The sequence below is a fragment of the Ischnura elegans genome, assembly GCF_921293095.1.
Source record: "Ischnura elegans chromosome 13 unlocalized genomic scaffold, ioIscEleg1.1 SUPER_13_unloc_4, whole genome shotgun sequence".
Lineage (NCBI taxonomy): Eukaryota > Metazoa > Arthropoda > Insecta > Odonata > Coenagrionidae > Ischnura > Ischnura elegans.
The window spans coordinates 3,337,820-3,353,888 of record NW_025791660.1 but is presented as its reverse complement, the minus strand read 5'-3'; the positions used below and the strand labels follow the sequence as shown (position 1 = coordinate 3,353,888).

At 35.4% G+C, this 16,069-nt stretch overlaps 1 protein-coding gene across 3 annotated transcripts; it reads left to right on the top strand.

The window, feature by feature from the left end:
• Positions 1-5,119: 5,119 nt before the first annotated feature.
• On the top strand, positions 5,120-16,032 carry LOC124173053. 3 transcript variants are annotated; one of them, XM_046552577.1, is made up of 5 exons: positions 5,120-5,208; positions 5,404-5,530; positions 5,649-5,786; positions 14,366-14,524; positions 15,279-16,032. In XM_046552577.1, coding segments are annotated over exons 1-5 (573 nt in total). In that variant the 5' UTR covers positions 5,120-5,206; the 3' UTR covers positions 15,426-16,032. The 3 variants fall into 3 exon arrangements, with proteins under 3 accessions (XP_046408533.1, XP_046408530.1, XP_046408532.1); XM_046552576.1 differs by having other exon boundaries at positions 5,124-5,208; positions 5,291-5,530; XM_046552574.1 differs by having other exon boundaries at positions 5,120-5,530.
• The last annotated feature ends 37 nt before the right edge of the window (positions 16,033-16,069 follow it).

Genomic DNA, 16,069 nt, shown 5'->3' with positions numbered 1-16,069 from the left:
CATGGAATCTCCTTTAACATCAGGCATGCTGAGGCATAAACAGAGAGACCAAAAATAAACCCCAATGCCTGCTACAGAAAGAATGCTGAAAAATTAAGCCTAACTCATTTGGCTTAATTTCAATGATTCAGGAGCAGACTTAAGCATTTGATCAACCTAAACTGGAACTGAGCTTGTCACCATTTCGTACCACTGAGCATATCATGCTGTGAATGATGGCCGGTGAAAAGTTGTTTCGTCTGACAGCTGCCTCAATGTAGCACTGGCTGCATTCAGGCCATACACGGCACACCATCGGGCCACACTGAGTAAACATACAAGTTTTCTAACAAACAGTACCCAAAGTATTTGCAACCGAGTAATCTCCCAAATATCTGAATGTGGATTTGAGCTGTAGATAAAAGGAATTTCAAAAACTCTATCATGAATTAGTCTTCAAATTTCATAGCAAAAAATGAAACATTAACAACTAAGTCCGTATTCTCGTTTTGATTTCTTGCCTTCTAGTGAGTTAATCAGAACATGCAAATGAAAAAATTCCTCCCATAATATTTTTTTTTCTATTTCAGGTACCCCTCACTTAACTATAAACATGCTCCTAAAGAGTGTCATACAAGCACATTTCATGCTAAGTGAGGCGTTTTTAATGTATAACAATATAATTTATATCCTGTGCACCACAAGATGACTTTTCTGGGGCTATTTTAGATTTTAGAGCAAAGTTGCTAATGCACAGTGATAACAAAATCCAGGTAATTATTACCTTTTGTAGAACCATTTACTTCATTAATACATTGGATTGTGTTCTCCTTTGCTTTTCTCATTCTAATTAAGAGGTGACAGTAGGTTTAGAGTTAGTGCTTTAGCTGAGTTAAGCATGAATTTTGCTTGAACATTTACAGAACAATCTTTCATTCCAGCCATGTTTTACCAAATACTATTGCCTTGAAAAAAGAATTGAGATTTTTTACCATTGGCCCACTACATTAGATACAAGACATTTCTCTTAGGAGATAAGCAGTGTTTTAGTGATTTAAAACTAAGAGTGGCTTAAATTAAAATAATTACGGTTATGCTTTTTGCCTCATATCATACAAGTCATACCCCTGAAGTTCACACAATTGACAGTGACTTCCCACAGAAATATTTCCACTAGGCGAACACACTCCCTTTCTTTCACCAAGAACTAAGTGCATCTGGAGGTTTTTTATGTCAGGTTTCACAATAGATGAGAAAGAATCTAACCAACACATTGGCTCTCAGTAGATTACAGTCCGGTACAGGAATGTGTGTCACAGTTGTAAGGACAAAGCATGGTAGCTGTGAAGTGCCTCCAACCGCATTTCAAATGCAGATGCGATTGAAGGCACTTCACAGCCCCCATGCAGTCCTAGGTCAGCAGCTAGTCCCAGAAGAAACTAGGTAAACTTGCTCCTAATTCAAGCAATGCAATGACAATTGAGCCCTCAAAGGCCTTTAATTGGGCCCTTTCACAGAAAAATATATTATGCATATGGATTAGAGTATAAGACGTCATGCAGAAGTGGTTTTATTCCCTTAATTTAATTGTAATTATATTCTTAACAACAATGTTGATGAAGGTTGTCATTTTCACATTAAACTGAATGAAGAGAAAAATTTTTTATTCCTGCACTCAAAGAGAGAATCAGGAATTTCTGAGTAAAGAGTTATAAGCTATCAATATCACTTAATAAATTTTATTTAAGCCCAAGTCTTACCATAGAAACCATTGACATAGCATATGCTTTCGATATACTTCTTTCATTCTTGATGTCTTCTTTATGTTTCAAGATTATCTCTGGGACTTACATCATTATGAAAAACATACTTGCTGGCTTACAGAAATTTATTTTCTACTTTCTATTACGCATGTGAATTGATAAGAGCATAAAAAAATTAAAAGTGGTCAAGCACAAAAAACTTATTTTACGTAGTAAAAAATGTCCAATATTGAATTCTAAAAAATTAAATGAAAATTCTATAAACAAATTAACAAAATATCTCTGACATACCTTCATGTACTTGTTCCATTTGTATGCAAGTTGCCAATTTGTGATATCATAATCATGTTTATTATATTTACATCAACTTCGACTATCCAGATTACCATAGATTTTACTTAAACCAGCATTGTGAGTTCTATCATTACAATTTTAGTATGCCTGCATGTAAACAACCCTTTTTTAAAACAGTTGTGATACACTATATCCAGGATAGAAAATTTCAGAGTTTTCATGACCAAAGGTATGGTTTCCACTATTCTTCAACCAAACCATAGAGATGATAGGGAGTAATACTGTTAATTGCCTACTTAATACAGTTGCAAAAACGACACACAAGATAATCTTCTATGCTAAAAATATTTTATTTATCATGATTTTTTTTCAAATAACCCTTATAACTGGAAAAAAAACAATAACACAGTAATCATGAGCAAACAAATAACCACCGTTCTTTTCTGGCCTGTGCACACCATGCATACACTTGAACAAGATAATGTGTGGGCGATTATAGTAGACCAGAATGGAACAAGTACACATGTATGAACCATATTAGAACAGTTCTATTTTTTCTTCATGCATTTATACGACTTGGGTGGTAAAACTGTGCATTTTTGTGTCCATTTATGCATTCCTACATGAAGACATTAACTAGTACAGGTAAGTACCATGTAAACAGGCCTTTACCGTTGCACCAAGAACATTATTTAAGAAAAAAGAAACCTCAAAGTCTCAAACCTCAAAAAGAAACCTTAAACCTCAAACCTTAAACAAAACCTCAAAGAGACCTCAAAACAAAATTATTTAATGAAAATATTTTTTTAAACAACCCTGATATTCATATCCTAAAAACTTGCAAAACCAATCATGCAACAATTATGCATTGCCCTCTAAACTTTTCTTACACAGAAAAAAGAAATATAATATGTTTACATTCACTTGGAACTAAAATTGACAGCCGATCAACAAACTATTTTCAAGGTCCCTCACATTTCATTATTTAGCAGCATATGGTCAGAGGTTTCTTTGTTCTAAAAAAATAGAGTATGGAAGAGTCATGTGTGTGCATTGCCTTGCTAAGTTGATAAAGGGTGAATTCGAATCCCATACTTTCCTGAATATCATTGTCTATTAAACACTAAGTTTTACCAGAAGATGAAATCTCTTCAGTCTTTGGCACTGAAAAACCAACTGCAACATAAATAGCATCCCGCCAAGTGCTCAAAGATAACCGTTTATTAGAATTTGGACTTGTTACATTTTTTCCGTAGACCATGGATGAGGACCTTTCATGTGCCCTAATATTGTAGATTACCAAAAGGTATACTAAATTATCTTTTGACCGTTAATCGAAGCGGCTTTTTAGTTAGCATTCCAATTAATGGCCACCGGTAGTACTACAACATTATATTTCTCCAATTGTGTCACCAAGAATTTAATCTATTACAATATAGAGTTAATCCTCACAACTTTATACAACAAATATTTCAGTCCGCAAAATTTATCTTTCAAGATTCCTCCTGTTGTCGACAAAAACCGAAGAGTGTCACCCTTAACTCTGCCATACTTACACCACGTCAGTCATCAAATAAGAAAAAAGGAAAAGTACTCACCCTGCAGCAACTACTCGGCAAACTTTCTGTCAGAACTGCGTGTGATGATGATAAAATCTTTTTGAAAACACTGCATTCCGTAAGTTTCTTCAAGCACACTGGTCTGGTAGTGGGCAGGCCATCTCCCACAGCAATCTGAGATATTAATAAACAAATTATTAACGTATCACAGCGATTATATTCATGTATATATCACTAGGCACTCTGTTTTATCCTCAATACACTTTATTTACACCCACTTCAAGATGGCTCTCTCATTAACAATTTATTATTTATCTTTTATCACCATAGCATCGTCTCAAACAAAGAAATAAAAATAAGAACAAACATGCTCACAAATAAACAAAACAACAAATGAACTTAAAAACAGAAAATAAACTAAGCATTTACAAAAGTGATTTTGATCATAAAGGCACATGCATCATTATACATCAACAGATATCGTAATTATCTAGGAAAAAACAAAATGAAGGAAGCATCATTGTAAAGAAAATCGATAGCATTTAATGTGCCAATCACATGTAAGCCGACTAAATCATGTAGGGCATCATTCAGTTACTATTGCATGCTACATCCTAAGTGAATATGTTGTAATAATAATCATGATTTTTCCTACTAAGTCAGCAATTCCTTCCTGAAGATTCCGTGAAATTCCCGCTGGTGCGACTCATGTTTTCACTTCAAAATCTAATTCACCGTTTAAATCAGGTACATCGTCAAAAACATCATCTACACACTGACAAAGATCTCAAAATCACACTAGGAAACTACATTCAGTACGTTGATGATTGAAAATGAAAATACTTATGATTATTATGCTCAACGAAAGGACCAACGACGCCAACAACGAACAACAATCGCCTGAGAGACATTTCACGACTCAATAGCAAGGGCTGAGAATATTTTCAACAATTTATGACATGATTGTAAATCTTACGAACACAAAATGCACGACAAAGATCGATTCGCCACGTTTACTTGTTAAAACAAGAACATGCAATCAAGCCTCAGATTAGAATCGATGATATCTAGTTATCATTTTATCCGCAAATAGCACACCTATAGAACAGGCCAAGCATCCGCGTTTCAAGACAAATTTCTTTCCATTTGAAAAAATAAAGGGATATTTAATATATATTCGTCAATTTTCTTTCAACTTTTGGTAGTATTATAATTTATGTTTAATTATTAATCTATGTCTAGGCCAGAAACTGAATTTAAGGCCGACTTCAGCTTCCACACGGTCACAGTTCATTTACGGTCTTTAAATATGAAAAAGGATACAAAACATCTTGAACGCTGAATTTAAAGAGGTTAAAAACATTTATGTTAAATCATATGCAATTTAGCTCAATTAGATATATCTCATGTTGCAAATGCCTCATTTATCGATTGTAGGCCTATTGTGTACGTTATCTTCTAGTGGTCAGAAACGCAACTAAAGTCTGGTATCTGAACTAAACCTTTCTGCCTTGGTCTGTTATATCGTAGAACGTCAATAAACATGAAATTTGTTGAAGTATTTGCTGATTACTCTGCTGCGATGTGATTTCTTTTTGAGGTCATATTTAAATGTGAGCCTAACACGCCCTTTTTCTTAATAAGTCTCATGTTTTTGCATTGTTATACTTCATGGAAATGATCGTAATTTATTAGGAATTTAGTAATCACTGAGTGCTGTGTGGATGCTTAGTTTGAGGAGTGAACTGATTTAGAGACTGTGACAACATGAATGCTACCACTGGGAATTATTCGAATTCTCTATACAGGAATTCCGAGGGCACCCCGTGCAGACTTTGCATGAAGAAAAATGATTATTTTCACAACATATTCACTTCAATTGTAGCAAGCCAGACAACTGTAGAGAATGCCTTATTTGATTTAGTCGACTTAAAAGTAAGTGGCGGGTTACATGTTATCGATTTCCTTACTTCTTGTTTTATTCCGTTCTATGAGTACATATTTTCCTTGGCACGTCTGAAATCTCTTGCATATGTTTTCATTCCTTTCTTAGGTTGCTGTGGGAGATGGCCTGCCTGCCACTTTATGTCCACTGTGCTTGAAAAAGCTCATCGAATTCTACGATTTTAGAAATATTTGTCATGAATCGGACGCAGAACTGAGAAAATTTAGGTCCAGAAATAATTTCAGGGTGAGTGCTTATTTTTTTTTCATTGGATGCCTCGTGTAACTTCCATATGATGTTAAATCATTCTCGCAAACAGATATTAACTTGTTCGTGATTATGTACCGTGTAGCCCGGTATTAGTAGTTTTAAGTATATATCAACGAGAATGAAAAATGTAGCAAGATGTTTGTATTTGTTGGTTGAACTGGTTATAACATTTACTTTAAAAAGTAACTTAATTGTGTATTTCATGAATCACTTGCTACGACGGGGTAAGTATAATGCTTTATGACTGTAGCAAACTGGTACGTGCAACGTTTGTTAAAAATCGCTTTGATTAGGCATCAAAAGTTAATGGGGTATTAAATTTGTTAATGAACAACATAAGATGGTACTAAAGGCCCTTGTGCATGACCGACTGAACAGTGAAAAGAGTCCAATGTCCCACATTGTGTTTCCGAATTAGTTAATCCTGACGAGGCATTAGTTAAGTCGCATCTGGTTACTCAATGGTGAAGAGTGAAGTCGTTTTTTTATTTTGGTATAACTAAGTGTTTACAATTGAATCATAGCCGAAAAAGTGAATCATTTGAATTCATGAATGACCAACTCAAAAAAGAAATCAATGAACATGAACATTTTTGTGGAATATGTTTTCGATGTATTTCTTTTGCTTTTTACCTCCTGTTCGGTTTTAAATTCCAGCACTTACAGTTTAGATAATTTATAGAACCGTACTTGCGGACTTAAAGAAGTTTATTTACCATTTTGAAGTTGAAATGCACGAAGATATATCCAATGAAATATTTCAACAAATCGATCGAAAATGTTTAGAACAGGTTAAGAAAATTTATTGTACATGCCTGGCTATTTCATGTGCTTGTTCGTTGCAATGTTACAATACTAAGTGTTTGCATTTTTTATATTTGTAACATATCCGATTGATTTGATAACAATATTATTTGCTAAAATTATCTTTGCCAGTTGTTTATCAAATGTTTTTTTACTTTGTTTATATAAACCGTTATTTCAAACAATTCTTCAATAATAATATTTTGTGTACATGATTTTGGTGCTTTGAAAATCATGCACACAAAAGTGTGTTCTTTATTTATTGAGAGTGTGGTTTTTATTTATTGAGAGTTTGGTTTTTAGTAATTTCTCTGTAAAAATGGGTACATTTCTATAGGTATCTTAATATTAAGAGATGTTTTTGTTGTGAAATACTATTTTTTATGTATTGAGATGTTTTTGCACGTAAGAATCACCATAATTGTGGCTGGAGATATTAAACACTGTATTGCTTTTTAAATCGGTAGGGTTTGATGCACTATGGTTCATGGTTAAAGGTCTGTTTACTCCATGAATTCACCTGTGCTAATTATTGTCTAAATAAATTAATCCAGAAATGTACACAAGAATGCATTGTGTAACACACCCAACTTGTGTGAATGCATGAATAGAAAATAGAACCTGTCTGATTTGGTTCTTGCATTCATTGTTCATGCATTCACACATTAACTTGCATGTGTTATTTTGTGGTGTAAACAGGCCTTAAATATATGAGGTGATGATTTTGATTCTCATGATATATTTTTTCGGTCAACTTTTTTGAAAATGCTTATTATTTGTACAGATAAGGTTTTTGCAAATAGCTTCATGGCATAGGGAATGGGATGTATTTAATTTTATAGATCTATTTTGTTTAATGAATTTGAAGTGCATGGAAAAATTGTTGGAGTAGAGATTGAAATGAACTACATGAATGGGGAGATATTCTTTTCTTGTACATTTTTGGGATATCTAGCATCTTAATTATAATGGCTGTCTTTCCAAAATCACCACCAGATTATGACATGCACAAAAAACTTTAGGAAGCAGCTTTCCTGAGGCCATAATATCATACTGTGTTGTGTATGAGTGTGTTACTATGCTTTGTGCAATATTTCTTCAGCAGACGCTCGCTCGTTGACATGTATTTTTGCATTGCACGGTTCGGTGTCTCTTCTTGTAAGATGCAACCCATGAAGCACTGGCTTAGAATTCAAATCCTGGAGATGTGTGCTGAAATCACCCTGAAGTAGCCTATTCTTGTAAAGTCCGCATCATCACCTGTTCATTCCTGTTCCTGCCTTCCACAAAGCGATCGTATACCCATCTGTCGATCATTTCAAGCTTGTCAATTTTCATTCTCCCTGGTTTTATATCTTTCTCCCACACGGGACCTAGGCAACTCTTCAAAGATTGCATGTTTAATATCTTTTGCTCTGAAAATAGGTTCCCTTCATTTTGATGCCAGTAACACAGTTTTACCACTCATGCTTGGATGAATCTTAGCAATATCAGTGTCAATATAAGGCTTATTCTCAAGAAGCAGTCAAGTAAAATAATGTAAAACGTCTGAAATCAACTAATCTGAAGAAGATTGAACATAACAAAAATGGAGGTGGCTGACTGGAAAAAATTTACTCTCTCGGAGTCTCAAACCCTGGTCTTTCAAAATGAAAGTGCAGTGCGTTACCACTAGTCCAAACTGGCATTGAAACAATGAGCCAAATTGTTTAATTAAATTCAATGTGATCGTATTTTTAAATTTTAAATGTTTTTTTCCCTCAAACCCGGGTGTATATGGACAAAACCCTTCAACAGTATTCCTATCTAATTGCCTACTTTCAAGTAAAAAAGGTGTCATCTTCTTTCTTGACATGACTTGCACAAAGTCTCCATGAGACTGTAAGAGATACTTCATGGTGATATCAGGTTGCCTCAGGAATACCATTTTTTATTCGAATTCATATTTTCATCATACACCTGGATATTATGTCGCTGCTGTGTATGAAAACAGATGGTACATTGGCTGTGTTGTTCAAACAGTTGAGGATGGTGAAATTCTTGTGAATTTCATGACACCAGATTGTAAGGCTAGGTCAAACATTTTGCCAAAACATTTGGATTAGTGCCGGATAATGTTGACAGATTGTCCAATTAAAAACGTCTAGTAAATCCATATATTTACTAAAATGTTTCCATTTTCTACTATTTGGTAATTAACAATAGATTGCCTGCTAAATTTAAAGAATGATAGGGGTTTACAGGAACTTTGATACTCAAATACAACTCCCATTTTGAGAGAAGTCCTGAAACATAAGTGCTGTAGCCCGCCCTTTTACAACAATCAATAAAATAAATCATATAAGAACTATCCATCATGGGAGCAACTTCAGGTTTAATGCATGCACCAGAGCGTAAGACCATCACAGGAAGGCAGAGTACCTTGCCAGATTCCACATTCACTGCAATTGAGAAGGCCTGGGATGCTTACCATCAGGCTTAGAGGTCAGAGGTATGTACTTATCCTTCAAATAGGTACTAGGTAATATGTACACATTCAACCAGTTTTTGCACAATTAAAAATGTCTAGTAAATCCATATATTTACTAAAATGTTTCCATTTTCTACTATTTGGTAATTAAAAATAGATTGCCTGCTAAATTTAAAGCCTGATAGGGGTTTACAGGAACTTTGATACTCAAATACAACTGCCCTTTTGAGAGAAGTCCTGAAACATAAGTGCTGTAGCCCGCCATTTTACAACACTCAATAAAATAAATCATATAAGAACTATCCATCATGGGAGCAACTTCAGGATTAATGCATGCACCAGAGCGTAAGACCATCACAGGAAGGCAGAGTACCTTGCCAGATTCCACATTCACTGCAATTGAGAAGGCCTGGGATGCTTACCATCAGGCTTAGAGGTCAGAGGTATGTACTTATCCTTCAAATAGGTACTAGGTAATATGTACACATTCAACCAGTTTTTGCACAATTAAAAATGTCTAGTAAATCCATATATTTACTAAAATGTTTCCATTTTCTACTATTTGGTAATTAAAAATAGATTGCCTGCTAAATTTAAAGCCTGATAGGGGTTTACAGGAACTTTGATACTCAAATACAACTGCCCTTTTGAGAGAAGTCCTGAAACATAAGTGCTGTAGCCCGCCATTTTACAACAATCAATAAAATAAATCATATAAGAACTATCCATCATGGAAGCAACTTCAAGTTTAATTTTCCTGAAAGAGGGAGTATTTAGCAAGTTATATTAAAAAACTCAGTCACCTAATTGGTGTCCCTTTTTTGTTATTAGAAGTTGAAAAAGTGGCATTTTTCAACAAAAAACATTAGCGGAATGATGATTTTCATAAGATTTATTAACAAATAAATCCAAAATTGCCCAAAACCTCACCCTATATTAAAGTTGGTGGTATTTACCATGCTTACAGAGATTTTTATGGCTTTCATTTGATATATGTGATTTTTACAGGTATTTGAAAATGTCACTTTTTTGTCGAAATTTGTCAAAAGTGCAAGTTTTGAACATTTATAGAAATAAAGTTGTGAAGTAAAAATCGTTTTGATCACATTTTTTAAAACTAAAGCAGCGTTTTTATAGCATCTAAAATTTTTACTAGCTTCACTTGTTTGGTTTAGGTTTTACAGGGCAACAATTTTGATAGTTATGAATAATTTGATCGGTGTACACAATTTCTGTGTGTGCCTCATTGACTTCAAACACTCATATCTTGGGAAATACTTGCAATGGGTCTTTGATATTTTGGATTTTTCTTAACTAAGGTTGAAACTAACAACAGGAAAAATGATCAAAATCTGAGATGGTGGGCGTGGGACCCCCCAAAAATTGGTTGAGTTGACATGGAATGACCCATATAGTTTGCGGAGGCTAACTAAGGCAGGATTTACTCTGAATTTTAAAAAAATGTGAATTTTCCAGCGTGAGATTAATTCCAGGTTGAGTTGACATGGAATGACCCATATCCAGATTGTTAAAATGTTCTTCTGTACTTTTTCCAATAACCACTATATCTTCCAAAAAAATTATAAACCTGTCAACCCTTGTAAAAAATTGTCACACTTTTCTGGAAGAGTGCACATGCTGGTTTTGTACCAAATGGGAGCCTATTAGGAACAAATATTCCCCTATGAGTGCTCCAAGTCAACAACTTTTTAGTTTCGTCTGTTAATTCTAATTTATTATAGGCCTGGTAAAAATCCAACTTAGTGGAGTACTCCCCACCCTGCAGAGCAGCAAAGAGTTCCTTGATGCGAGGCAAAGGATGTTTAATATCATCCAAGTGCCTATTTATTGTTACCTTGTAATCAACACACAGTCTCAATCGGCCATCTGGCTGCATCACAGGGACCAAGGGTGTTCCCCATTCTGAATTAGTTACCAAGGAAATAACACCTTCCTTCTCCAATCTGTCCAGTTCCTCATCCATTTTTGCTTTAAAATCAAATGGTACATGAGGAGGTTTAAAAAATATTGGCATGACTGACTCATTAGTGTTTAGAGAAGCCTTTTCATATTTAAACCTACCCAGCTCGGATTTAAACAAATCCCCATGTTTCTTAATTAGTATCACTAAATCTCTATTGCAATTCATGGCATTCACAGAATAGTTTAATAAATTACCTTTAAATATTTCAAACACATCCATCAAATCCCTCCCAAACATGGAGCGGGTACCACCATCAACCACAATAAGCCTACAAAGTTTACATATGCCATTATAGCATATTTGAACATTGATCTCACCAGCAGGAACTGCAATATGATTGTCATACTTTCTTAATCGAATATCAGTTTCTTTAAGCCCATACATGGAGAAATGCTCATCATATACCGAATTTGGAATTATCGAAATCCCTGCAACCGAGTCTAGCTTCATACACAGAGGCTTATTATTAATGACTACACTGGCAGTCGAAGGCCTTATTACCTTACTGTTTTCACAATAATTCATCTGAACAAAATTCAAACGAGACTCGAGAATTCAAACGAGAAACTTGTCGCTAATATCAACAGAATGGTTACCCAAAATTTTACATGCCTTGGCTAAATGTCCTATCTGCTGACAATTTCGGCACCTATATTTCTTAAACTTACAACTCGAAAAATTGTGGTTACATTCACCACAACTTCTGCACCTGTTCATTTCTCCCATAACTTATGAAGGGTGGGTCTGAAGGTCAGTTCTCTTTAGGTCCTGCTTCGTATATTCATGGCCACTTGAAATGCCCGGTCTGGGTTGTGACACTGCTTCCTCTTGACATAATTATAATCCATTTTCCCACATGCTGCTGTCATGATAGAAATTGCTGCTTCCCTCTTAATGGCCATTTCCAAGATGTTCTGCCATGGTGTAGTGTGGTCTTCTTCACACAGCTTATCAAGAATCGGTCCTCTTGATAGTCCACAAATAAATTTATCCTTTAGCATCTCATCAAGCATAGTTCCAAATTTGCAGTCACCGGCCTTCTTCATCATCCGTGCATACCATTCCCGAACAGTCTCCTGCACTGATTGCCGCACCTCATAAAATTCAATTCTTTCTCTGAATACTGATATCCTCTTTGAGCAATGCTGCTTTAAAATGAGACACAGCTGGTCATAAGATTTCTCCCTGGGAAGTACCGGGTTGTACAGGTCTTTCAGTGTCTTTTATGCCTCTTTACCAACCAGAGTCAGTAAAACTGCCACTCTTCTTTCAGTATCTATATAGTTTGCTACAAAGTACTGTTCTAATCTCTCTTGGTATGTCTCTCAATCATCTCCATTTCGGTATTCATTCAGGGAACCAATGCTGCTAGCAGAAAAATGGACAATACTCATAGTTCCTGTTTGTGGATTAGTAAGGCCTCCATCATCTCCAGCTGGTGAAGTCATTTTCTTAACCAAAGTTTTACTCCGTATATGATTTAATTAATTTTCCTCATCGCCAATGTACAATATCTCTCACAGGCACAGTTAATTCATCATTACATCTGCATCAGAATTGGTGACAATCACATTTTTAAAAGAAAAACAAACATCCCGCTACTTAGTAACCGGCATCCATTTACAGACATTACAATTTGATTAATAATTTAAAAATCTGGGTGATTAATGAGGTTCTGTCCACCCTATGAGAAAAACGGAGCTATATATCCGAATTTCTAATGGGTTACATATAAAAGGAAGGAAGTTTTCCATCGTCAGATGCAATTTTTCTGCATCATTGTGGCATAGCTTGAATTCCGTAATGGTTAAAGTGTTCATCTTTTGAGGTTATGCATGCATGAAGACATTTTTCAATGTATTCATGTGGGTACAAGTGCGGACCTGTCAGACCATGTACCATCGAATGGGACAAGTAATAATCAGACAGTGCAATGCCTGGAGAATTTGCAGGGATCTTCTGGCCTTTGCATTTGAGTATTTCCAGCTAGGTTTTAATGGATTTTGTAATGTGAGGTGGATCGTTTATATGCTTTAGAGTTACTGTCTAATCATTGGGAACTCAAGTTCCTTGCTTAATACTAAATTACCAACGCATGCAATGGCTTGGTGGGTAACTCCAAGTACAAAGCAAACTCGTCTTAAGTTTTCCATTCGTCTTCTTCAAGCAATACCTCCAATTAAGTTTCGTTGAAGGCTTTTGGTCCTTCTTCAAATGGACGGTCATCATCATTAGAATTACGGTGTTTGAAACAATGATACCAATAAATTTAACGTTGTTTCTTTTAGAGCAGCATCTCGGTTAACTTAATGGGACTCTTGATGAACTCCATCCCCTGTTGTCTTTGAGTGAAAGAAGGAAATCATTTCCTTTCACAATTGATGGTTAATTGGCTCAAAATTAGGCATTTTCTAACAACACTAATTATATATTACCAAGGTGTATTCATCATGGTCATCGAGCTGTTTGTCTACCAAATGTATTAGCTCGAGTCATGATGTTTCTGGTATTTCAAAAACGACGAGCAATCAGTTCTATAGCCATCTATTGACAGAAAGCAAGAACTTTGCATAGTGCATAATACATAATTGATGTATGATTGGTTTTGCAAGTTTTAAGGATAATAGTATCTGTGTTATTTAAAAAACAGTTTCATAAAAAAGGATTTGTAAAACAAGATGACTTTGCGGTTTCTTTTCTTTTTGCATAAATATTACACCCAGTATTCTCCTCCAGAGTTTATATTTAAATATTAGCAGGAGGCATAGAACATAATAAATACATTGATAACATCTTCCACATAGTTTTTCCTCAATACTACTGTTGAGAAAAGAATATATAGTGATTTTGGCCTCACAAAAGCCACTGCTCCAAAAATTATAATTGCAGAAGCAAATTGTGTGTAGCAGTAGGAAAGTCGATTATTTCGTTTTTACTGCCAACATTTGAATCCTTAATCTTTAGTTTGATTTCTTATAATTTGAAACATGTTACACCTGTATGATCTACAGTGTCTATCGTACAGTTTGCAGTGAAGGGCCAGCTAACATGGCCCCACATAAATGTCAAAAAGACGCTGCATGTACTCACAATACCATGGACCGCCTTGCTAAATTTTGTTTCAGTCGGTGCTGTAGCTTTTCAGTGATTTATTAATGTGGCATGCAGGCACCTCTCCATTTTTATATGAAAGCAGATACAATTTTTTCAGCATCATTTTTTTTGTAATGATTTAGTGCATCCCATGTATGTGTTTTTAGGGAGATAAGAGTTTTGTCAGTGTTACTTTGTCTGCAGAGTTTTGAAGGAGGAGGGGCAGCTGATGAGGAGTCTTTGGAGACTGAGGACTGCATTCAAGATGCGATTGAAATCAATTCACAGCCCACATGCTCAGCCCAAACAAGTGAAATATACATTCCAGTTCCAGACTGTCTACTGCCCAGGGATGACAAGTTGGTGAGTTTTAATCTTATACTCAGTGAAACCTTAAGTGAACCACCTTCAGTTGTACAAATTTCTTGGTTTTTTGAAGAAAGAGGGTGTGTCTGTCATGAATATAAGTATTTTTATTTTTTATGGGAAGTCACTGACCATTATGCAACCTTCAGTTGTTGGACTTGTCCAGTAGTAACCTATGAGGCAAAAAGCCATGCCACACAAATCTTTTTTCATGCAAGTCAATATCAGTTGTACAACACTTCTAATATGTCAACAAAAATGTCTCTTTTCCCATGGAGTAGACTTTTGGATACCCTTGTCAAATCTCTGTTCAAGCCATTGGTGGTGGCTATTACCAGGTTGTGTCATTCATGATTGCCCTCTTATTTGTTCAAGCCATCTCCCTGCTTAAATTCTACTAAGGAATCAGCATAGATTGTTGTAGCACCTCTTTATAAGCCTAGGTGAAGAAAAGATGAAGGCAAATCAATTTACAGTGGAACTTCGATCTATCGTTTCTGTTGTTTTGCCACTGGTGTAAGTGGCCAAAACTCTCATTCAAACATCCGAAACTGTCATTAAACTGCTCTTGGTGATGCAGCTCCCCCTCCTTATTAGGACATAAATATTCTAGAATTAGATCTGTGAGTTGCAAGAATCCCACAAGTATTTTGGCCAGCTGGAGAGGTCTCAAGTAAAAGAGGAGTTTTCATAATTAAAAAGATTATTATTGTTTTGCTTTTATTGAGTGACGCCCATTATTCTCTTCTAGTTTCATGTGAAGGAGGAGAGTGAAGATCACCTCAGTGAAGGGAATAATCCTGTGCTGTACCCATCAGATCCAGCTGGAATAATGAGTGATGCCTCAGACCCGCTGGCCACTGATGGCTTTGTATGTGTGCACCATTGCCTGATATAGTACTGTTTTGCCATGGCAATGTCTTTTTGAAGTGGAATATTTGCAACACCTAAGCAGAAACCAGCAGCATTTTTTTCTTGCCAGGTCATGGGAAACCGTGGAAGGGCTTTCATGAATGTGTTATTGAAAATGATTGATTCATTGTAATGAACAGATTTGGTGTATTTTGCCAAACTGACAGCTCAACTTAGTTTACTGAGCAAGTGAGCTCCCTGTCATCAGCATTCTTTAATTTTGTTATCATACAAACACAGTTTTCACTTCCTATCATCTTGGAGCAGAAGGGGGGAAATGAATTGAGAATTATACTTAGTACTGTTGAATTTGGTACTCTCTTATAGATTGACAATGACTTTATTATGTAGCTGCTAGCCATATCTGACAACTGAACTCGTTCCTTATGAGAGATTGATATTCACAGGAATTGGATTGCCACAGATTTGGATTTTGTGATGAAAGTGAGCAGGAATTAATAACCAGGGCTGGGCAATTAAGGTCGATTGCAAAATATTTCAATTGTTGGTGGCATGAAGTGATTTTGATTAATTTCACTCAATTTTCTGCTGCTGTTATTCAAAGTTTTGAAACATTTCAGCAATTTTTTATTGTGAGATAATATTATTCTTAGATTTTAGGAAATATAT

Bases quoted from the DNA above. Each gene is read 5' to 3' on its own strand.
- LOC124173053 (XM_046552574.1), top strand. From the start codon at position 5,363: ATGAATGCTACCACTGGGAATTATTCGAATTCTCTATACAGGAATTCC. The intron at 5,531-5,648 runs GTAAGTGGCGGG...TTCCTTTCTTAG, and splicing joins TTGATTTAGTCGACTTAAAA to GTTGCTGTGGGAGATGGCCT. The intron at 14,525-15,278 runs GTGAGTTTTAAT...ATTCTCTTCTAG, and splicing joins TGCCCAGGGATGACAAGTTG to TTTCATGTGAAGGAGGAGAG.